Source organism: Pseudomyrmex gracilis, unplaced genomic scaffold (assembly GCF_002006095.1).
Source record: "Pseudomyrmex gracilis isolate BER0280 unplaced genomic scaffold, ASM200609v1 scaffold_7, whole genome shotgun sequence".
Taxonomy (NCBI): Eukaryota; Metazoa; Arthropoda; class Insecta; order Hymenoptera; family Formicidae; genus Pseudomyrmex; species Pseudomyrmex gracilis.
The window spans coordinates 86,931-110,951 of NW_018020591.1; the positions used below are offsets into that span (position 1 = coordinate 86,931).

General features: G+C 39.3%; 1 protein-coding gene across 4 annotated transcripts in view; it reads right to left on the bottom strand.

Annotated features, from left to right (window-relative positions):
- LOC109859317 (glutamate receptor ionotropic, kainate 1) overlaps window positions 1-24,021 on the bottom strand; it is a 137,135-nt gene that overhangs the window by 4,029 nt on the left and 109,085 nt on the right. For all 4 annotated transcript variants that reach the window (XM_020437465.1, XM_020437455.1, XM_020437446.1 and 1 more), the window contains 8 exons: window positions 19,944-20,147; window positions 18,892-19,095; window positions 14,827-14,931; window positions 13,872-14,129; window positions 7,082-7,279; window positions 5,794-6,019; window positions 5,198-5,362; window positions 422-522 (listed from right to left, as the gene is read on the bottom strand). In XM_020437465.1, the coding sequence (XP_020293054.1) occupies window positions 422-522; window positions 5,198-5,362; window positions 5,794-6,019; window positions 7,082-7,279; window positions 13,872-14,129; window positions 14,827-14,931; window positions 18,892-19,095; window positions 19,944-20,147 (1,461 nt within the window). The remainder of the gene's footprint in view (window positions 1-421; window positions 523-5,197; window positions 5,363-5,793; window positions 6,020-7,081; window positions 7,280-13,871; window positions 14,130-14,826; window positions 14,932-18,891; window positions 19,096-19,943; window positions 20,148-24,021) is intronic.

Consider the following 24,021-nt stretch of genomic DNA (forward strand, 5'->3'; position numbering starts at 1 on the left):
TTCGATTCGCGACTCCTGAAATTTGCGTGACGTGAAGAAAAAACAACGCGCGCGAACGTTCAACAAAAATGCAACAAACATATTTAAACATCTATAGGAACAAAGATTTGAAATACCCCAATTTATACGCGAAATTCGACTTCCTGCACAATATTGCACCTTTCAAAAAAAAAAAAAAAAAAAAAAGGAAGAAAGAACAGACAATAACGCATGCGGGGAAACATTTCGTCGAAACTTTGTGCGAGGAAAAAAAAAGAAGAAAAAACAACCAACGAGTCTCGAAAGACCGAGACGCCGGCAAACGGCCTCGCTCAACAAAGAGAAAGTACAACTCATGCAGCACGTTCACGTAAAAAGCGTGTAGAAAAATCTTTGTAACCGTCTTTCTGGTCGGCCGTTCCTAGTTCGTTGTCTAGCTTACCCTGTCCGACTGAACGTTCTTCTTGGAGTTCCAGCAGAACTCGAGGATCGCCACCACGATCGCGAGCGCCAGACCGCAGAGCAGCACGACGAAGACACCGCCTGGAATGACAAAACCGGAAGCTCATTATTTTAATGCCGGCGGGTCTGGCTCCTTCGTTTCTCCTCTAATTTCACCGAGGGAGACGCGCGCTACGCCGCGCGCCGCTGGCAGCCACGAAGTACGACGACGACGGGGGCGTGTTTGTCCTCCACCTCGGATTCCCTTCGTGCTACTTCATCCGCCTTTGTGGCGCTAGTTTGTCGGAAAGCAAAGAGAAGAAAAGAAGAAGAAGAGAAGAAGAAGAAGAAGAAGAAGAAGAAGACGAAAAAAAGTACGACGAAAGAAAAAAAGTTCACAGTGTCGGTCGCGGAAAATCGTGCGCGCAATATCTAAGCGAAAAGCGCGATATCTTCCTCTCTCTCTCTCTCTCTCTCTCTCTCTCTCTCTCTCTTTCTTTCTCCCCCATACAGATCGATCGCGCTGCACTTTTTGGCCGCTGCATCCCCCCTCCCGTGGGAAAACTTTGCGACGGAGTATCCGCGAATAACGAACGGGCGAATGGGGCGTGCGTGGTAAAACGTATATACTGATAAATAGCGGGGAGTCTTTGTATTTATTGCGATGTGAGAATCGTGAGCGAAACCGGTGGACTTGGGTGGAGTATTTACGCTTGATGTTTTGAGAAGACGTTTATCTAAAGTCACGTTTGAAAAAAAAACGAAATAAAAAACAGTACGCGAATGCAAAAAAAAAAGTATTAATACCGATAAAAATTTGAACGAGTTTGTTCGAAAAACCGAACGAAAAAAAACATTTAATTTCCGCAACTCGGATTGGTTTTTCCGTCCGTCTTTTTCTAGCTTAACCAATTTATTTGCTCTCTTTCGGGTTATATTTAATGAGCAGATCGATGTAAAATATCGAGTCTTATCGACTAAAAGTTCGGGATAAAAAGCGCTTTCGTTAGTAAACACACTTTGGAAAAACTTCGTCCGTCGTCCGAAGTTTATCGATATTCCCGTGATCAGGGGGGTTGAGATTCGTATATCTTCCTCGCCGATCAAAATTACGACGCGCGAAGTTCGCCGAATTTTTTTTAGGTTCTATCACGCATAGCTTCGATTGAAAGAGACAAGTCGAGTGTGTGTTAGCCAGTTTTTTTTCTTTTTTTTTTTTCAACAACGTTTTTAAAATAATACTACAAGGTTTTCGCTCGATTTTTCTTCACGCGTTCCCGCGTAAATATAATTATACAATCGCAAACTATTTCCGTTTCCAATTTGAAATGAAATACGGCACTGCATGCGCGCGGAAAAGTCAAAAGCAGGTGAAACTTCGTTGAATGTATTATTTCTCTTATACGTCGACGTGAGAGCGGTTTTTTTTTTTTTTATCCCCGCGGGGAAAACTTTCGGCTGTATATATTTCAAGCCGCGGAGGCGAAAGAATAGGGTGAACGGAGTAATGTAGGGCGCGCGAAGGCGCTTCTCTTTTTGAGCGAGCTAAAAAGTGTCCACTTATCGTTGACGGCGAGACAACTGAGCCGGAATCCACGTGGGAGGATGCGAGGGTAAGATTTGCATAACTACACCGTTGTGATTTATGACGACAGACGTCCGGACGTCTCGCCGGAAGGACGAAAGTTTCTCGCACGAGGGGGGGAGGAGGAGGAAGGAGGCGCCGCCACGACGGCCTCGCGCCTATTTCGCGGGAACCCGATATCAAAACCGTGTCTCGAAAACCCGGCGAAAAGATCGCGCGACGCGACATCGCTCTCGACCCGACCGATTCAAGTTTCGCGGGTCGAAAGTTCCGCTGCTCGCGCGACTCAAGTTTCAAGTCTCCGGGGAGAAGCGCTTGACGCGCGAACTGGGAATTATCTAGGACTCAATCATTCTCCCGAAGAGACTGACGGCTGATCCGAAGATTCGCGGAAATCTGTTCGGGGACAGAAGAACGAGCGGGAGAGAGAGAGAGAGAGAGAGAGCACAAGGGCCTTAAGTGAATTTGAACAAATGTCGTTATCATCTTTGAGCTTCTCTCTACGACGTGATTGATTAATTTTACGTCGAGGAAAAATAAATGCAATTTTTATACAAGGATGAGAAAATATATGTCGCCCTCTTCAATTTTTTTTAATTTCACGTGGTTGTCTTCTGTTTACCTCGATTCTACTTTTCGAACTTTGACGAAGATCCTCAGTGTCGTTTTATTTCTATTTTTTCGCAAAGGAAAACAAAAGTCAAAGCGAAAATATACAAACACAAGTTACAGCGAGTACATAGTCGATAAAACTTTGCGTTCGTGGTAATTTCATTCCCGTTTTCTCATCTCTTTCTCTCTCTATTTTTATTTGTCATCAAAAAGTCGGTGCGCAACAAACGGCAACATTAAGTTCAAAATAAAAAAAAAAAAAAAAAACCATTATGCGACGCTCTATTGATATTTTAAAAATTGTTATTGAAAGAAACGAGAGAAAATGAATTTTTGCAGAATCGCGTGAAAAATGTCGCTTTAATAAAGCGAAATTCACGGGCTTTCACAGACACGGGGGGAACACAGCTTATATTCTCTAAGATAAGATTTATCTCGAAAAATCTTCAAAGCTTTAAAGAAAGAGAGGAAGCCAATTTATATTGTACATTTCTGTCTCAATCGCTTTGAAATTATTAAAAGAGCTTTTTCCCTCGGCCGGTGGGATTGCTTATTCTTATAAAATGGCACGATAGAGAGGTCAGCCGTTCATTTTCCACGGCAAATAATCAAGACATCAGAGAGAGAAAAGTGGGATTAGCGATTCAACTGTAATTTCGCGAGATTTTCGCGCCGCACCGGGACGGGGATTCGGCTCCTTTTCTCTTTCTGTCTCGTCGAGTACATTTACACCGTCGGCAAAATGGGTACTTATCCAAGTTACAGGCTACGGCGGCCAGAAAGAAACGGCGCGAAGGAAAGGGGAAGCGGAGTGAATGCGGTAGTGTAGCCGGCAGAGTTTCTTCGTGAGGAAGAAGACGAGGGATAGGGGGAGAGGGAGGAAGAGAAAAAACAAAGAAGGAGAAAAGCGGACTAAAGCGCGCGAGAACGGAGAAAAAAGAAACCGGAGGGGGAAACTTGCTGTGACTTCCATAAAAATTGCAAGTGGTTTCCGAAGAAGACCCAAGAAAAATTCGTCCGCGAACTTCGCGCGCGATTCCGCCGCGTCTGTGAAAATCTCTTCTTTTCTTCGCTCCCGAACTCTGCTCCCTCTGAATTCGCTCGCGCGCAATTGATTAAACGTTCTTTTGATTGACTAAAACTGTTCTCTTTTTTTGTGTACCGCACACATCTGAAAACAATCGAGTGCTCGAGTGGGACCAACAAGAAGTTCTTGTTTTTATTCTCCTTCTTCTCGAAGGGTTTTTCCTTTCGCAAATATTTCCTGTTTGCGCTTATATTTTCTACTCTTTGTTTTATTTTATTTTTATTTCTAGTATCAAAAAAAAAAAGAAAAAAAAACAACGAGACACGTGTGCGTGACTTTTCAGCGTTGCTACTCTCTCTCTCGTGAAATAAACGCAAAATCTCATCGTCGAAATGACTGGAAACTTAAAACAGGCGTGTCGGACACGCGAAAGTTATGACTACTGAACGCGCGACTCTTTTGCGCGCATGTCCTTCCTCCCCGCCGTCGATGAGATTAACCGCAGCTGCGACTGAGTTACACAACAGACAGGGAGAGGGTCTGTGATTTAACATCCCCCATATCGCGCAAATCTGTTTTGTTATTGATAAAACACGAAATATACACGGGAGTTTCCATATCGCGCGTGCATATATTGACAACTTTAATGAACCCGATAACGATAATTGATTGAGCAGTCATTGCGCAACGGTTATGAAAGGACTGAATGTGTAATCAAATTTGCGATTTTAACTTCGTGTTGGAGATTAATATCAATCCGCAATCCCTACGATACGCACCGCGTTTATGTGCGCAATCACTGAGTGAAGTACTTCACTCTTGCAACTGGGAGCCCAGTAAAATTAAGATTTTGAGATAGAATTCGAGATATTCGCGAAAAATTGTTTTTTTTTACCTTTGACCCTCTATAAAATTTTACGCAGGGATTGTATCGATGGAGACTTTTGAGACACATTGTTTGAAACGATCAAATAAAGATCCGTGCAAAAATTCAGCTTGTTACTAATTTTTTCGCAGAAATTTCATTTTTTTTTGTTTAATTCTATTGGGCTATGATATCTTTTCGAAGATTACGAGCCGGTTGTTCCACTTTCAGATAAAGTATCGGGTGATTTATCTATAATGGTTAAAACTTTAATTTGCATTGTTTCACGTGTTGGTAAAATTTATATATTTGGTAAACGACCAGAAACCAAAAAATAAAATTAGACGGCACTATCATGTAAGTCGTATCTAACAGATAAATATGTAGAAAAAACAGTGGGAGATGCGCCCAGTCAAGTTCCTATTCTATAGATAATAACCTGTCGAGTAAGCTGAGATTTTATCGAAAGATGGAAACAACCGGCCCTACGTGATTTACCGGCAATTAATTTGCGAAATAACTTAAAAAAATATTTTTTAATAATAATAACAATAATGTAAGCGAATAAGTGATAAGAGATAAATTTCTTTAATTTTATTATATCTGTCGCGCAACTTACGGATTTCGCGTCCGTGCGGTTTTAACTATGCAATTTCAACCGATAAAAAAACAGATAATTTAGACTCACCAATATTTTCAACCCCGAGAGCGTTAGCCTTGCTCTCCTTATTCTTGTCGTCTCTGTTGCACACATCGCCCGTGTTCTTCCACCATTTATCGTAGAGAATCTGTATTACACCTTTTTCCTGTAGCTCCAGAATAGCGAGAGATATTTTATCCCTCCAGGGCGAGCCTGCATATAAAAAGCCTTCGTTAGGCCGGTCAAGAGTTTCGCAATTTCCTTCTCGTGACTCGTGAGCATACATCTATCTCTTTTTTTATTCGTTACATTTTACATCGCACATGTTGAAAACGCGCGACAAATATAACGCGCGTTTCAAATATACGACGAGTCTTAAAAAATTCCCGTCGATTTGCGTGTCTCGTTCACGACCGGAAATAAGAAATTTCTTTCGCGCGCGATGTGTTAGTTATCAAGATATTTTATATGTAGAAAAAAAAAAAACAGCTCTTTTTTGTTGTGCATTTTCCGCCGGTTAACAAAGTCGAGTAATTAAACACGGAACCTGTTTCAAAAATTTCTTTTGTTATTAAATTTACACTCGAGAATTATCTTTAAATTATAAATTTCTTTACGTGTTACGTATCTTTAATTGCGTTTACCTTTCGGAGTAGCGATTCCGTATCCCTTGCTGTCAAGCAGACCCCCAATTTGCGTCAGATTGCAATCACGTTGCACGGCGTAATCAAGCATGGTCGATTCCATTAAAAACGCGTAGTCACCTTCCAGAACCCTCTTTATTCCTTCTTCGTACGACTGAACGAATACGGATGGACCCTTTGATTCCATGAACCTCCACATCTTTTGATAGATGCCAATTTTCGAATCCTGCGAGATTAAAGCGAGATTAAAGCGTTCAATTCCGAAATTGCCTAAATAGTTCTTCAAATTTTATTTGGCAACGCTTTTGAAATAAATTTCGAGCTTTTAAAGTTTCATCAAAAAAATTTATAATCGAAAACATTTTAATTTTTTAAATAAACAATAAATAAAACGCGCGCGTCATCAATAAAAAAAAATTGCATTGACGTTTTTCATTCAGATCTTAAATTAAACGCTTTCAACGAATGAAACGATCGCCTCTCTCCTCTCTCTTTCTCTCGTTGCCAATTTCGAAGATATAAATTGAGAAAGTTTTTTGCTCATTATTTCGCTCGCTAATTTACCCTCGGCTCGGAGTTCGCAATATAACACGCGAAATTTATGAGAGCGATATTTTTGTTTAAATGCAAATATAACCGCTCGCAGTTTCTCGATGGAACATGTGGCGAGCATTTAATATCGTTATATATATATATATATATGTTTGTTTATATATATAACAATATTATACGTACGATATTTACAAAAGTATATCTTTATACATACGTCCCTTCACTTTTGCGAGTTTCTAGCAGATTTAGTGGCAATATGTCTGTCTTTTTGCATTTCAGCGCAAAACAAATGCTTCAATATGTTATTTATATTTTTACGCACGCACATATTTTTCCAAAACTTTATTATGTTTTTCACAGATTTAACCTGACACATTTTGCTCTGTCCATTACGACCATTTTTTTGTTTTTATTGTCGTTATCAAACTTGATATTAATCGACTTTTATTTCTACAAATTATATAAATAAATATATATATATATTCTAAATTATATAGAATTTATATACATATATTTAAAAATTATTTAGAATATATATATATATATATATATTTTACATTTATTTCCATTCTCCCGCCTTCCTCTCGCCGAGATGTGTTCAAAAAAACGCAAAACCATTATGACGTACGTAATGAGAAATTTTTGCAGAGAAACAGCATTCAAAATGCGTTGCGAGTTCACATCAATAATGAGTTTCAAATGTCAAATGTGAAATAGTGATTTTTTTTCTACTTACTCTGAAAAACGTCATCGTGCTCCCGCCCGCCAGCGTGCCGTAGGATATCTCGGTTTGTTCCGCGAGATCGGCGGCGTTCTCTATCGGCGTGATCATTCTCTCGACCGTCAGAAAGGCGGCCAGATTTGCGGTGTAAGACGAGATAATGATCAGCGTGAAGAACCACCATATACCGCCTACTATTCTCGTGCTAGTGGCCTGATAACGAGGATTAACACCGTGTCTTTAACTCGAATAAAAAAAAAAAAACACTTGCTGAAACAATATACTGAATTTTTTTTTTTCATTCAGCTCTGCCGCAATTGTTACACGGATATTTTAAATTCGGCATCTCCGGAACGTTGATTAACAACTCATATTCCATTTCGCACGCTTTAATGCGCTTTGAAAATCACGTAGGTATTTATTTTATATTTCACATTATATTAATTTTATTCATTACCGTTTTTTCACATTAATTTATTAATATTATTATTAATATTATTAATATTATTAATATTATTTACGTTTCGATTAATTTATATTAATTTGTTCGCCGAAGAAGAAACCAATTAGTGTAATTTAATGTAATTTAAAAAAAAAAATCGCACAGATATGTTCGCGGATTATTTTAGATAACATTTCCGTAACATTTTGTTTCAACGTTCAACGCAAATGTTTTTCGATCGATTCAACGTAAATATTTTTCAGCGCTACTTTACTACGAGACGCGTACGTTTCTATCTTGAAGGATCTTAGGAAGATCACTCGAGAGAGAACGCAACCCCCTAGAGCGAGCAATGCTAGACTGGAAATCGGAAAAATGCTGCATCGGGGGTCTTAAGATTCGCTGACACGATATATATAGATATAATATTTCGATATCCGTGAAACCACTCGCGCACGTCAAATCGACAATTTTTTTTCTCCTCATGTTGTTTGCGAATTGCAAATACTGTGCGCGCCACAGAGTCGGATCTGTGCTAACACAACTCGAAGACAACCTAGCAATTTTAATTTCGATAATATTCCACGGAACAGTTTTTGACGGTAAATCAGCGTAGCCGGGAACGCGTATAATGAACGCGCTTAATGCGTTCCGCCGAATATATAATATCCGTGTGTGTGTTTTGCAGCTCTCTCGATTATGGTTCTTCCGAAAACAATGCGATCGCTTATTACACGTCGTTTTCGACGAGAAATATTTTCCGTGCGCCCATGTACACGCGATATTTCACGTACTTAATTCGCACAGTACATGGCGTCGAAATCTGGATGATATTTTATGCGCGCGTACATCTGCGCGCAACACCGGAAAGAAATGAAAAAAAAAAAAACAACAACAAAATAAAAAATAAAAAAAAACAAACACGGAGAATATGTAGAGCACTCGCTATTTGCAATATTACAATACATATCCCTTCCTGTGAGCCTTCATGCGCGACTCTTGATAACACCGTCGCGTCTGGTTGACATGAAACACAGTTTACTGACACTCGAGACAGTCGTAACGACAACCCCGCATGTACATACGTGCCACCAGAGTCCAATTAACATGGTGTGTAATATAGATACCATAAATATTTGTGTGTTCACATACATATGAGATATTCTAGCTCTCTAGCTGTATCGCATTTGAGATTTGTTTTTATCTTCTACCTATATATTTTTTATCTGTAGGTAATATATGTATATATATATAATACATAATACATAATATATTATAATATATAATACATAATATATAATAATACATACAAGACTTAAACTGTTTACTTTAATACACGTCGCGCGTGTACTTTTTATGTTTTCAGTTTGCGTCTCAATCAACAATATTCTCACTGTTCATTTTTCGTTTTTTTTTTTTACTTTTGAAAGCGAAACGCGCCATAAAACTTCGCGCCGCGTCACAAACGTGGAAATAAAACGTGAAAAGCCGCGTATATTCCGCAAAAACAAGATGCCACATGTATATGTATCTCTCTCGTGATGATTTATAAGTTCAGATGAGTTGACTTTATGTCCTAATGATTTAGCGATGTGATAAGCGGAAACGTTGGCCACAGATAATGGCCAAATTTTATTATGCACATCGAAATTAATGTTGTTTAATCAAATATGCGCGTTTCCTCTATTTGATTGCGTATTTATTATGCTCGTCATGTGTGTGCGCGCACGCGCGCGTACATAATTAAAATTGATTAAATATCTAATTCGTTTAAAAATGTAGTTTAATATCTCTCGCGTTAAAATAAATAATTATTTCGCGTTATTTATATTCACGCGGATTTATTATGCGGCAGATGATCTTATATATTTTATTATTTTTGCACGATTCTTGCGCGAGTAAATCGCTACTAAAATATAATGAACACAAATCAATTGCAAATAAGAACCACCTTTCTTGATTCACTAATCGAATAGTATTGTTTCATCGCGAAACAGCACAAACTTCAATAAACGATCAAAGAAATATTGCTGCGTGTTTAGCGTTGCTGCAAGCAAAAGCAGCAATTAGCGTTCGGTGCAAATTGATATCAAGCATTAATATAATTTCTCTCGTCGACTGCTGAGAACAATAATTAACACGTGCAATAATTAGTATGTTATAATTCACAAGTAATTTTGAAATAAAATTATTCAGAGTAACGGGAAAATATTTTGCGGCAACTGAAATATTTTCGCACACTAAGCAATTTTACATAAATCGGAACAAATGAACAAATTGTTGTGATAACAGAAGACAAATGAGACAAATGCTAGAAACCATTAAGGAAATGGACGTAACACAAATTAAAAAAGCGGTTGACTTATATGTGCATGCAGGGCTGACACATGTGTTTCGCGGATTATCTCTCTCTAATTAACAACTAATTAAATTTAGGAAATCTCTCTTGTTTGTAACACATTCTATTTTCATTCTATTTTCAATGATGAAAATGATTTTCAATGTTCGCTAATGCAAATCCGACTAAAATTGTTCATTATCGAAACTGCTATATCTATCGAGTTATTCGCAATTGAATTTATTGACACGTTCGATTATTACGTACTCGATATCCAATATGTTGTTGTCCGTATGTTTTAAACATTTGTGCGCGCACGTTTTTGGAAAAACGCGCGTGAGCGCGGATGAGCGAGACTTCGAGAACGAAATCTCGACGCGTTCACTTGCTCTATTTCTTTTTGTAATCTTCGTAAGTACGCGTGCGACTTAAAATAACAAAAGTACTACTGCGAATAATAATAACGGACACTTTTGTTTACTTCAAATGTTTCCATTGTTCGCAATACCGGCGCCGTCCCAGTTCATATTCTTTGCAAATATAATTGTTTGTTTTTTTATTTTTATTTTTTATTTTTCGCAATTGACGGAAGTCTATACAATACAATATTGTGCACCACTTATTGAAAACCAATTGCGCCCTATTCATCCGTGACTGAGAGCATCATTAACGTGCCTTCGTATCTATTCGTATTCATGAAAATATTATCACATCGTGCATAAGAAAAAAAAACTCAATATTCAAGCGAAGAAGTAATCAAGAGACGCGCACACAATTTAAACGATAAAAGAGTTGACGTAGAAAAAAAAAAATGAATTTGTCATTTGAGAGGATGTAAAACAAATCGCGTTTATGTTCTCCGGCAGGTACCAAGACAAATTGCTCCCGAAGCTACCGATTGCCGTATCTTTCATTTTCCGCGAGATATTCCCGAGATATCGCTGCTAATAAAGTTTCTTCTCCCACTTCTCTCTCTTTTGCTCTTTTTTTTTTTCTCTCTCTCTCTCTCTCTCTCTCCGTACGTTCTTGAACAGAGCAAGTAATTTTCAAGCGTATATACCTGGTAGCTATTAAGAGAAGAAGGAAACCTGCTTCGCGTGAAAACGGTTTTTGCGCGGCACAAATGCAGGACACAAAGAAAAAGCGCAGACCGGCAAAAAAAACGTGAGCGCTCGTTACGCCAAACATTATTTTGCGACTAAAATCTAGGGATCAATTTTCCTCCGATGCGCTACAAGAGGTGAAGTTAATATCGCGGAAAAATAGAGAATAATAATAATAATAACAAAATGTTCTCTCTCTTGTTGGTTTTCGTGTGATTATTAATAATAATAAAGAATTCGCAAACTTATGTAATTTTGTAAATTTTGTTATTAACGCGATCGCGTACGTGAGATATTTGTTCGAAGCACACAGATACCGAAGGCTCGCTTAATACGTCGAGCAACTCGGTACGTTTCCTCATAAAAAGAAACTTTTATCCGAAATATATCGTAAAAACTTCAAGGGATTCGCGTTTGAGTGAGAGCATAATATTAAGGAACGACGCAGGATTTTACGGTACCGGAATGTCCCCGCCGTTTCATTTTACGCTTTTGATCCAAAATTTGGACGGAGCTCTCTCTCTCTCTCTCTCTCTCTCTCTCTACGATAAAATATTTCATCACTTTTCTCTCACTAACGTGTCATTTAATCGGGCACGAAACCTTCAGAGAAACGCGGACCCTTATATATACCTGCGCGCATAAAATTACCCTTTTTTCTTTTTTTTTTTTTTTTAAGTTCCGTCGTAAAAAAAATTCTACAAAACTGGTCTTTTGAATCGCGGATCTATTTTCACGCGGCGTGAATTTTTGGTGATTTAACGAGATTATTTTCCGTCGAGTGAGTGTGTTCTCGCGCGCGACTTTGCGCACATTTGTTAATGAAAAAAACATTTATTTTTCCGAAAGGGCACTTTTGACTCTCTCTCTTTCTATGGTGGCACGTTTACCTTGGGGTTGAGGTCGCTGCCCTGTTGCATTAGCGTGCCGACCGTAAACCAAAAGCTGTTGGCCAGGCTGAACTCGTTGACGGTTCTTAGCAGCGGTATGTCGTCGCTGTCCGGGTCTAAGACGCTCACGTGACTACCCTGATGACAGTCCCCCGCCAAGTGGTGCAATTTCAGAAAATAATTAGCGCAAAAAAATCTATAGTTTCCTATTTATAATTAATTTATAGTTTCCTTTTTATTTTTATTTTTTTTCAAGTTAATATTGTAGAAAAATTTAAAGTAAAAAAGAAAAAAGAACATTTGTGTTACTCCAGTTTGTCATTTTGTTGTGTAAAATGCTTCTCTCTCAATTTTTATGTTTATATACATGTTTTTTGCATATAAAATTTAACGCGCTTTTTGAAATACACACAACGTCATGAAAAATGTACTGTAATTAGCCGCATTTCTTATGTTTCAAATGTTAAAACAAAATTTGCGCAGCGAAATTATGAAAATTAGCGAGACGGTTATATAAACCGTCGTTTTCTCATTAATTAATTCAGCGCAAATATTAGCCGTGATTTATTAATTCGACTGTTTTAAGATTCGGTTTTTGCATCATTTATTAACATTCACGAATTGGAGAATGAGAATTATTTTTCGTTGAACTCAATCGATCGTTTTGCACCACGCGGCGGGGGCGCCCTACCTGCAAAGGACATTTGCAGCTCGGACAGGGAGACGGCTCCACCCACTCGTTGGGCGACAGTCTTGCCACTATCCATATTGTCAGGGAGACCATCACGTAAGCGCCCAACAAGGACAACCAGATCTCCACGGCGAGGGGATTCATGAACGAGAAGAGCCGCGTTGGCGTGCGCTTGGACACCTGAAGCAATGACAATTTGTTTCCGATGTTACTTAGAGAGAGATAGACCATGAGAACCGACCTAATTGACCTCGATTACATTTCGATGTCGATAACATCGCAAGCGATGCACGACGAGCGATAAATCACGTACACATATGTGCACACGTGTGTGTGTGTGTTGCACGGTTTCGCTACGAGTTGCAACTTCAATCGTCGAGAGTCGTGCTGAAAAATGATTCGGAGGTGCGAGAAGCTTATATAACTCTCTCGCGCCGGCCATTTCTACACAATATCCAGTTCCTCAAATGGCTCGAAAGAGACGATTCTTTATTTCGATGGAATTACGGGGAGCGTATTATTCTCCGAGCGCGTCGGGCGGAACACAATGGCGGCGCACTACTCCGCCGGGCGCGAATGCAATAAGTGTGTGTGCTGTGCTTTATTTTTTTATCGCGCTAAACTCCCGCGAGAGGCAATTGAGATTGGGAGATTTTAAGACACGAAATTCTTGGGAAATTTTTTCTTTTGTACAGATATAAGAAAGAACGGCCAATAATGGATTCTAAGTGATCTAATTTCGACCGAGCACGCTACTTATTTTCTTGAAAACCGTAATTTCTATTCAAACGTATTTTTTTTTTTTTGAAAGTAGCTGCAATTAGCAGTCACGTATTCCGATTTTTTGCTTCCCCATCGTGGAGATTGGGAAATAAGATAATTTGAAAAATGGAAATAGAACTGAAATATTTTTATACAAAATTGTTTTCCGCGCGCATAATATTATTCCTCACGCTAGATTCTCTCTCTTTCTCTCTCTCTCTCTTTCTCCTCTCTCAGCTGCAGCTCTTCTTCGCTCTCTCTCTCTTTCTCTCTGTAATATTGCAAATATATGACCCGCAAAATAAACAGGAGTAAACGAATCGTTGTGTAAACATACACGTGCTGTTTGCTCTCCGGCGAGAGATGATGGATTTATATATGCGCGCGCTCGCTTTGTGAATGACGGGAGTTCGTGTGATGTTCGTGCGTGGCGAACGTGAGAAGAACGAACACACGTCAGAGACGAGACGCGGTCCCGGCGAAAACGATCAAGAAGAGGAATGGAAGAGGATGAAAAGTGAGGATGGCGGAAGAAATAATATATGTAGTTCCAATGGCGGAGCACCTCGTTGAGTGTACCTTGGGGTTGAGCCCGCTGCCCTGCCTGAGGAAGGTGCCGGTGATGAACCAGAAGCTGTTGCTGACGCTAAACTGATTCTCGACCACGTCGCTCTCGGCCAGACACGGATGCGGATTGTTCCACTCGTACGGGCTGAACCGCGCCATCACGAAGAGGGTGAAGCTCACGAGCATGTAGGCGGCGAGCACGTACAGCCAGATCTCGACCGCCAGCGGATTCATGAAGGAGAAGAGCCGCGTCGGCTGACTGGACGGCACCTAAATTACGTCACGCTACGATTTTAATTAAAACGGATCCCGTCTCGTGGCGGGCGCGATGCGACGCGACGGAAACGCGCGCGCCGCGACGTTCCGAGCCGACGACGACACCAACGACGACAACGACGAGGACGACGACGACGACGACGACGACAAACGCACAAGCGTGATCTCTCAGACGTTTTTTTTTTTTTTTTTTTTTTTTTTTTTTTTTTTTTTAAAACGTAACCTTTCCTCGCGAACTTTTGTTGAGACAAAAGAAAGAGAAAATCCACGACTTGGTACAAGACGAGAGATGCGATAGGTATACATTTCATCATAATTAAAAGATGTGATTGAAGTTATTGTTAATTATACAAACACAACACGCTTCGCTTCCGACAAACGTCGCGTGACAAAGACGTCGTCTACGTTATGTTCATGTTCATTATCCAGTCTGCTTTCTCTATGGCGCGCGATAATAACGATACGAAACGCCTGTACGGAGTCGCTTTTATGTACAATTTACGTTTACGCAACACGCAACGAGTAAATGTAATTAAGAAATAGGAGCTCCACAGACACACTCACTCTTTCTCTCTCTCACACGCGCGCACAGAGAAATCACACGTATACTTTATTTTAAACAAAACAGATAATTGCATGCAGGCACAGATGAAAGAAATACGAAGAACCCCGCGGAGCGCGGGTAACTCACCTTAAATAAAATTCCAATCCCGAGGTTCATAAACGGCTTTGTGAAGTCTATTACGCTTTCTCTAGCGTAATTAATCGTCATGGAAGCAACCGCTAGATCCGCTCTCTGGAACAAAAAAAAGAAAAAATACAACATCCAAGAGAATTGAACGAATTAAATTTACTTTCCTCCTCGGTAGGGTGAAGTCGTATAAAAACCTCTCTGCGCGGCGGGGTCTGTGTTATCTGAGAGAAGCAATAGCGAATTAACATTGCCCGCGAATTAACGTTATTTTTTTATCAGAGAGAAAATCAAAGCGATTCCCACCATTTGTTTCTTCTCCGAACGAGGCGAGCGTCATCGGAAACACAAAAAGTCAGAGAAAAATAAACAATCACGTGGACACATCTTCGGATATCTTGCTCCTCGAGGCGTAAAGAAATCGCGAATGAGAGCGTCACAAATTACTGATAAATCTTCGTCGTTCTTCAGCTTCGCAAAAGAAGGTTTACCTTGCGAGATAGCGAATGCATTCTTCATGAACGAACGATCGTCGCCGAGCTATGAAGCATCGCTCCGCGCGTCATCCTCCGTTTTAGAACGTCCGCCTACGGTTTCGCAGGTTTCCAGGTTAACGCGTCATTCCTCTTTCGCGAGAGGCGGAGATTGCTTTGCATGTTTTATAAACCGCTGATCTTCGGTATTCAACGAACGCGCGCCGACAAGTCGAGCTGCAAATTTCGCGAAATATGCGTTTATCTTTTGAGGCTTTCTTTTCAAAACGCGCTCCCACGTTAATGCGAGTCGTACAAATAACGTTTTACACACGTATCTCGCGTGCTTGTGTATGAAAATGTATATTTTAAAATGCTTTGAAACACAGCAGAAACATCTCACTCTCGCAAAACGTACATTCTTGCATGAGTTAAAAAAAAAAACTCCCAGAAAAAATCTAAAAACGATTTGAAACCGATGACTTATTAATCGCGTGTAACGTAATATTACATACGCTATTGCATTACGAAAATAATAACGCGCTTTAATGCGATACACACAATCAAATGTCTGGTATTGAAAAATTTATCTCTACATTATTTGCGTTAATTTAATTTTTATTAGAAAATAATGGTGCAATTGTTAAACGTGAATTAAAAATAAGTTTAGAAAAAGAACTGAATAATTTATATGTCACGTAATCAATAAAATACTACAATATGTCATCAAAGGCATTGCTGATAAATGCACACGTGTAAAACATCATCACGTCAGCGAGCAAACGAATAAAAATGAATTTGAATAAAAATAAAGAACGCTTTATCGTTGATAAAAGAATAAAAAATTAAATCCAAATTAAAATTCAAAAGAATGCAAAAAAAAAAAAAAACGTGCGTCGCACAATCTTATTTCACGTATGAAAAAACTGTCTCTTGCAGCCGAATGTTTAAATCATCATTGTTTGCATTCATTCTCTTTGCGAACGATTGATGAGAAAATGTTATTGCAAAAATTCGTTTTTACACCGACTGTACATACAGCTAATGGAATATTTTTCTCTTAAATTTGTTATTACCTCGCGCGCCTTGACGTATCATACAACGTTTGAATTAGACACGGGGGAGAGATCATCAATATTGGCCGTATTCTCACTAACGCTATCACCTCCCCCCCCTCCATTCGCTTCTACGCTAATAACATTTTTGCAAAGCAAGAATATTAAAAAAAACGAGACCCGCGCGTTTTATTGGGATTGCAATTTTCGTTTTTTTTTTTGTGCTCGCGCACATTTCTTCTTTCCATCACATATATTGCGCGCTCCCGCGCGCGTTTTAACGATTCGCAGCGATGAAACTCGACATCCGAATAAGAACCTCTTTCTTTTCAGAGGTTTTCTTTTTCCGTACGCATTAGCGTGATCCCCGTAATGTTTTCGGTTTTTCTCTGAAGAGTTCAACTTGGGTATATATGTACGCGCGCGTATACATATCTTCCTCTTTCTTTGCTGATGCACGGACGCGGTCGCATATGTGAAAACAGTAGAAAGAGAAAAAGAGAGAGAGAGAGAGAGAGAGAGAACTATTCTCCCGGTAACGGAAAGAAAACATTTACTTTCCGTTTGATATGTACAAACGTGGAAAAGTTAGATTTATGATCAAATTTTAAAGAAAATTGTCGTTTTTGAGAAAAACATCGACTCTTACTCTTGTTTGACAATTTTTCATCGATCTCTACTTTCAAAGCGGAAAGACGAATGTTAAAATATTTAACTTATATTTTCGTCCGTGCGTACGACGATGAAAAATTTAACGATGTATTAATAAATTGTTTATCAATATCAACAGTACATCGCAAATGAAATTTGTAATCGAAAAATGGTAAACATTACGAAATAATAATAATAAACGTTGCGATCTATGCGTGTTCTGAGTATACGATATTTAAACGCGATCTTGTACACAGTAAACAAAAAAATTTTTTAATTTTAATTCGAGTGGATTTCCTTCCTGGGACGTGTAAAAATGGTTAAAAAATACCTCATTCGTCGTGTGTCATTTATTGACAAATTAGTAATGTAATTGTTTTTTTTTGAAGTACATTTCTTATGAATTATTGTGACTATTTTCCCATGTAGTTTTTGAATTATTTTATATGTTATTTTATTTTTACATTACTCAAAATAACAAATATAAATGTCAATTATTTAACGTTACTAGTTTGTCAATAAATGGCACACGACGAATGAGTTACTTTGACCATTTTTTGCACGTCCTCTCAAATTAAAATTAACATTTTATTTTTTTTTACTGTGTATCACTTTCACATCTTGTTACCATCATAATTAATACATAATAAGTGTTCCGAATATTTTGCTAAAAATTACATGCTGAAGCCGAGTTTAATTATACGGCGGTGAAGAGTAAGCACGCGCTATCGGTGAAACAATTTTCACTTTTTTTCGCTCGATTGCAAATATTGTTTTCGCAATATAGTTTAATGAGTTTAACATAGCGCAATAATTACTCGCGCGGGTTTTAATTTGCGCGATGGTGGATACGGAGAGTGACGCGTGTGCTCGCGCCCGCTTGCGATTATGCGGATCGTAATAGATCGACGGCGACGTAAATTAAATTCGCAAAGACGCTCGAACACGCGCATACATCAAACTTTGATTTTTAATAACCGCGCCATTTTACCAATTCAAATAACAGCAGAGGAACGGCATCTGTGCGCGAGTTGATCTATGAATCGAGAAATATCGACCGCGCGGGCAAAAACGCTTCATCCGGATAATTCCTGTATCATCCCCCTACATACATATGTAATTAAATTTCACATGGGACGGATTTATTGCGCCTGTGGAAATTCGCTTTGCTTTAACTGCAAAATCAACCTCTTAGACCGTGTGGTTTCCATTTTCTCTCCCTCCCTCCCCTTCACCTCTTCTTCTCAATGTTTCTCTCAATATAGCACGCCGCGTTGGGAAGTTATTCTCCCAAGCAATATCTTAACCCTTCGGCTTTAAATTAATTTCTGCGAAGAGGAAGTTAACACACATTAAATATATGTTTTCTACATCTCTCTCTCTTTCTCTCTCTTATCTGTCTTTTTTATGATATATTACTATATCGAGTTTACACAAGGCTGCACATATTTAATTAATCGCGTGTATCCCGATTAAATTTTTTTTTCGCGACATTTCTCAAATTTCTTTCTTTTTTTTTTTTGCACAACGTCGTTAACAGCGTAGAAGGCGTGAAAAAATTCTTGACCTAACTCAGTTTATATATATGTTAAAATCGAAATTGTGTTTACATAATACTCTGCTTTATAAGTTTATTTTCTATCTCCGTTATTTGTTTCTTTCCAACATTAAATCGTCAGAAGCCGGGACGTCATCCGCGCGCTCGTAAACTGTATTCGATCTTTCATTATACATTTAAATTGGCTCAGTTCTTGACCTATTTGTTAATTTGTTTTTTTACTCATTGTTATACAAGCTTGTTATTTTTAGTATTTACGTATTATATTTCTTTATCTACTTAAATTATCAAATCAGAAAAAGAAACAAGATTTATATATCCAACTTACCTTCTCCATAAGCTCGCGCACGATTCCATTCCACTCCTTCGTCTCGGGATCATATACCCCGTACATGTGATCGGGCACCAATTTGATCGCGTACTGAAAGCCGACCTGATTGGCGATCCACTTGAGCAAATCGATGCAGAAGCCCTCGAACCTCGCGTTGCCAGTCAAATTCTTGTCTTCCTTTACCATGACGTAAGGTCTTTCCTGCGGAAGATTGGATTGCGTTGATAGATCGCGGAATCGTGTGTGTGAAGCTCATCCGTGACGGAGAAGGGCAACCCTTAAAAGTCCTTATTTCCGCGCGAACAAGTCATATCAAAGGTGCGGGAACACGAACGCGAGCGAGTTCTGTGCGAATATATGGCATTCTGATCGCTTGTCGCTCAAACATTTCTTTTTCCCCAACGTCCATCATGAATCTTTCATTTTTCCGAGAATACGATGACCATAAAAAGGATTCCCTTCGATCAGGATTTTTCCTTTGATACGACTCTACCCGACGGCTTTTCACACATAAACGCCCTCACAAATCACCTTCCAAATTCTTTTATTTTTATCGAAATGACGAAGTAACATCGTATTAAGTTTTGTTCTCATGTTCTTTTTACCATCTCTCGTGTTCTTTTTTTACGCGTATAAAGTAATTTGAAACGCGTTAAAGTTTCCTTGCCATCTATGTGTTATTACGCGCGACCAATTTTGAAGATTAGCATTTACATAATTCGTAGTTCAAACGACGAGTTTCAGTTCAATATTTATAAACTGGCAGCAAGTCAAAAGAATTTTAATTTTCCGTTCTCTTTCACGCACGGTCGCTAGAAATTATTTCTGAATTCATGCACACGGGCTTGCGCACGTTGTGTCGAGTGGCTTAAAACGTTGAATACTTCATCTCCGCGCGACATAACAAATTTAGCCGGGGGGCCCCGTTTAGAACCGGCTTTCACATCACCGTGTAATCAATGTTCGCGCTATGTACCCCCCGTCTAATGATTAATTCTAACGGCGTTGAGGGTCGCTAGCGCTAATTTCGGCTGCAAGATGTTATTTACCTCTCTCGTCATCACTACGAGGGTAATGTTGGTCGCTGTGGTCTCGTAAAAGGCGTCCATATCTGTGACGTTAATGCCGGATCCGGATTTCCATTCGCCGACTTTGACGAGCTCTTCCTTCTTCAGCTTCAGAAGGTCCAGTTTGAAATTGTTTCTCTTCCCGTCGTTAAACTCGATATGTCCGGTTAGTCCGTGTAAACCTGCCTGCAACAGAAACACTCGTATTAAACCCGAATTCCGAATCAATTTATTCATGAGAGTTTTTTTTTTTGCGAGTCTCTCTCTCTCCACCGTTAAAACAAACAACAATGAAGAGTTGTAACGCCCGTAAGTTTTGCTCATTCGAAATCGACCGGTGTAATTTTCGTTTTGTTTTTTATGCACTTCCGTGATCCGCACAGTTCCCGAGCAAAATTTTCAGCTTCCATAAAGGAAGCGAGTGGTATGTTAACTTTGCGCTTTCATGAAAATGCATGTTATGCTTAGCCACATAAATTTTCCCAAGTTTTGTATCTCCACTATTTAAATATAAACGCGTGGAACGCGTCGGAAATTGCATTTTTATGTAAATAGCGTTGTCTCCGACCGGTGACGATAACAATATCTCGAAGAATCGTAAAACGACGACGAGACGATAAATAGAACCCGAGCGCGCACAAAGAGATCGAAGAATAGGATAAAATCTCTTGTCGTGCGCAACATCGGTGTAACTGCCGTTTTAACGACGACGCATACGGTATATACGAATTCATCACGTTCGTTATATCACGTGTGCGTCTGATTCCCGTTAAATTTATTTTTCCTCTGTGTCCGGAAAAAGCTCTCTCGCACGTACGCGCAAGCGCGCGCGCAACACACACACACACACACACGCACACACATCACGCGCGAGTGAATTCATTGCCGACGGCCTACATTTCCGGATGCAGCCGGCGAAATTTTTCGCATTAATTACCGTTCGCGGTCTACCGACGCGCAATTTATTTGATTTATGTCTCTTTGTTTTTACTTTATATTTCGACTCCGAGATTTTTTGAAATATTCGTTCAACGCGCGCCGTTCTTTCAAAAAACACATTTGATTCCGGGGATTCACATAACGTGCGATTCATAAACTCCGCTTCCGATTTTCGGTAGAAATAATTTTCTTTTTACAAAAGAGAGTTTCGGTTTTCTGATTCTATTTTGTGTCGTTGAATGATTTTCAATTCTCAAAAACAAGTTTCAAAATAACAACATTAATCATTGAAATAGATTCAGAAGTCGTTTATTCAGATTGGCTGAAGATGATGATCGAATAAATGTGATCAAAACGTTCCTGAAATATTAAATGTGTTTTTCTATCTCCTAATTTCATTAAAACGAATTTTAGATATCTATTTTAATCGTTATATAATTTTCGACATTCTAACTTCTGGTATTTCCTTATCGGATCGAAAACAGTTTCTTCAACGTGTCTCGTGTGTCTAAACATCTATTAATATTCTCTGACTTGAAATGTTGCTCGTCTTTACGTCGACTCAAATGTGCGGATTCCTCGAGTGTTATGACGCGGGCTGATATATGCGTGACCGTATCACTTGAAAAGTGATACGTCTCCCGCGTGCTTGATCTCTCCCACTCGTAATTCCTTGCGGCGAGGGGTTCGATAGAGACGCCAAGTGCACGAACTCGGAGTTTACTGCTACAGGGAAAGCTATAAAACAATTGATATCGCGTCCGCATTGAGAATTCGAATGAATTCGGTTGGTATTTTCGGTTAAAAATTTAATACAGTCCACATCGGGGAACGGAAAAATCAACCGATCTAAAGGAAAATAATTTCCAATTGTTTTCGCAGAATCCTTTTACTTTTTTATGGGAAAAACACTCTTATAAATGAAAAAGCTCTTCTTTTTTGTACAAATACATACATCTGTATAGAAGATCGGACAAATAACAATAGGGTTTTTCTGTGTGTTTTTCGCGAGTTCTCGATTTGTTTAAAAATAACACACAAAAGCCGTATTACTGACAAATTTAAATCTCGTTTTCAGCTTAAAAATTTGTTATATTACTTTTCTCTATATAGAGTTTGTATATCACCATAACGAAAAATTTATTTTGATCGTGCAGCAAATTTTTGTTACGTATTTTATGAAACGGCGTAAAATTCTTAACACAATTTGCGCGCGAAGGGCAGCGTTCTGAAGCGCAACAGTTTTCGCTCGCCGGTGCTCCCGACAGTTATTTTTAACAACGTAAATTTGCGCTCTTTCTCTCTCTCTCTTTCTCTCGGATTCTATAAAACGCACGCTGTCAAATTATTTTCCTGAAGTATCGTCAATTGTCTTCTATCAGTCAATTCCTGCAACTGCCGAGAATTTTAGCACTGATTTGACGGACTGAATTTTTTTCAACTGTCAGCGACCGGGTATTGCCGAGTCGGGGCGGGGAATCGATAAATTTTCCACCGCGCGATATCTCGTCAGCGTCGATGTCGACGAGAGAGGCCGCCGTCGGATCAAAAATGCGCCGATGTGCGCTGAAATAAATGGTAAGCGCGCCGGAAGTGACCGGTGCGCGGAAGTGTCCGCGTATTTTTTTTTTTTTTTTCGTCCCGCGCTTGACGCACGTTAATTACGTCTACGCGTCGGTGCGCCACACGTGTAACGCCATCACGTACACAATGTGAATACGCACCGCGGGGGATATCTCGCGGAAACATGTTGCTGCCGTCGCGCGCATGTGGTTTGCGTGTGATGATGTTTGAGAAAAAAAAAAAAACAAGAGAGATAGAAACAAATTGATGCTAACTGGAACGAACAATTTAGAAGGGAATCGACGCGCATTCAAATTGTTCGTTGTCCTCTTAATTGGTTTCTGCAATCGATCGCGTGGGTTTGATTATCATTATTAGAAATAATAATCCCGAACGCGCGCGGAGAGAAACGAGAAAGAAAACGAAAAAATCTTCGTAGAGAGAGAGAGAGATTGATTGATTGATTGATTGATTGATGCTTTATTTGTAAAGCGCTCTGGGACAAAGAGAGAGAGAGAGAGAGAGAGATGGATTAAGTCTATCCGCAAGTTTTTTTTCTACGCGCAAAGAATTTTGCTCATCGCTTATTCTTACGTACTTCGCCGAAGTGACCATATTTCCATGTCTATTCGAGTTCAGAATCGGGAAGTATATTGGTTCACACTTCCGACCCCTCCGTCTATACGCTATCTCACGTGCGGGTGAGAATAGCGAGTTATATTCCCGTCCCGCGGCCGACATAAATCCATTTGCAAGCATTCGGTATAACATAGACACCGCCGCATTGTTTGTACGTTTGCTTATCCGCGGCTGATACGAAGAGCATATTGGAAGTAAAGACAGCGGTTGTTCGCGCGCGCGTTCTGTGTTACGTCGGGGAACACAAGTGGTGTTTTCGCACTTCGCGTTCTCGGACGTACATTTAAAACAATGCGACGCAAACTCGATTGTTGCCCGTAATTGCGACCGTGTTCCGCGCATCGTTAAGATTTAAACGATAATCACGTCAGAAAACAAATACCTCGGGGGAAAGAGTAAATTTCGTGTAATTTATGATGATAACAATTTTCGATTTTCAGTTCGCACGCTTTTCGCATCGAAATTTATCGCCAAATTAAACGAATTTCTTCACAAAACGAATGTAAATATGCAAGTGTACGCATATTGACGGATTATGACGACGCAATGCGTAATGTTTTACTTATTAGCATAAACAAGCGGTTTTATGGCAAGCGTGCATTAAAGTATTATCTTTGTAAATTTTCCAAATGTGTTAACTTTCCAACATATTTGCAAAATGATTGTTAATTAACAATGTTAACATATTCGGGAATTATTTTAATAAAATAAACAAACTTCCAAAAACAACGGCGGTATTTTTTCATATCGCGTGTAGTTTTCTTCTCGCAAAAACATTTTATGATACAAAACAGCTGATTAATCATTTCGTAACTTCAAGTTTTAGTCCTCCGTTTCTTAGTCAAGTGCATTTGCTGCGCGCCCCCGAGTTCTCACCGCGTACAGTATGTATATATATATATATTTCTACACTTTTAGA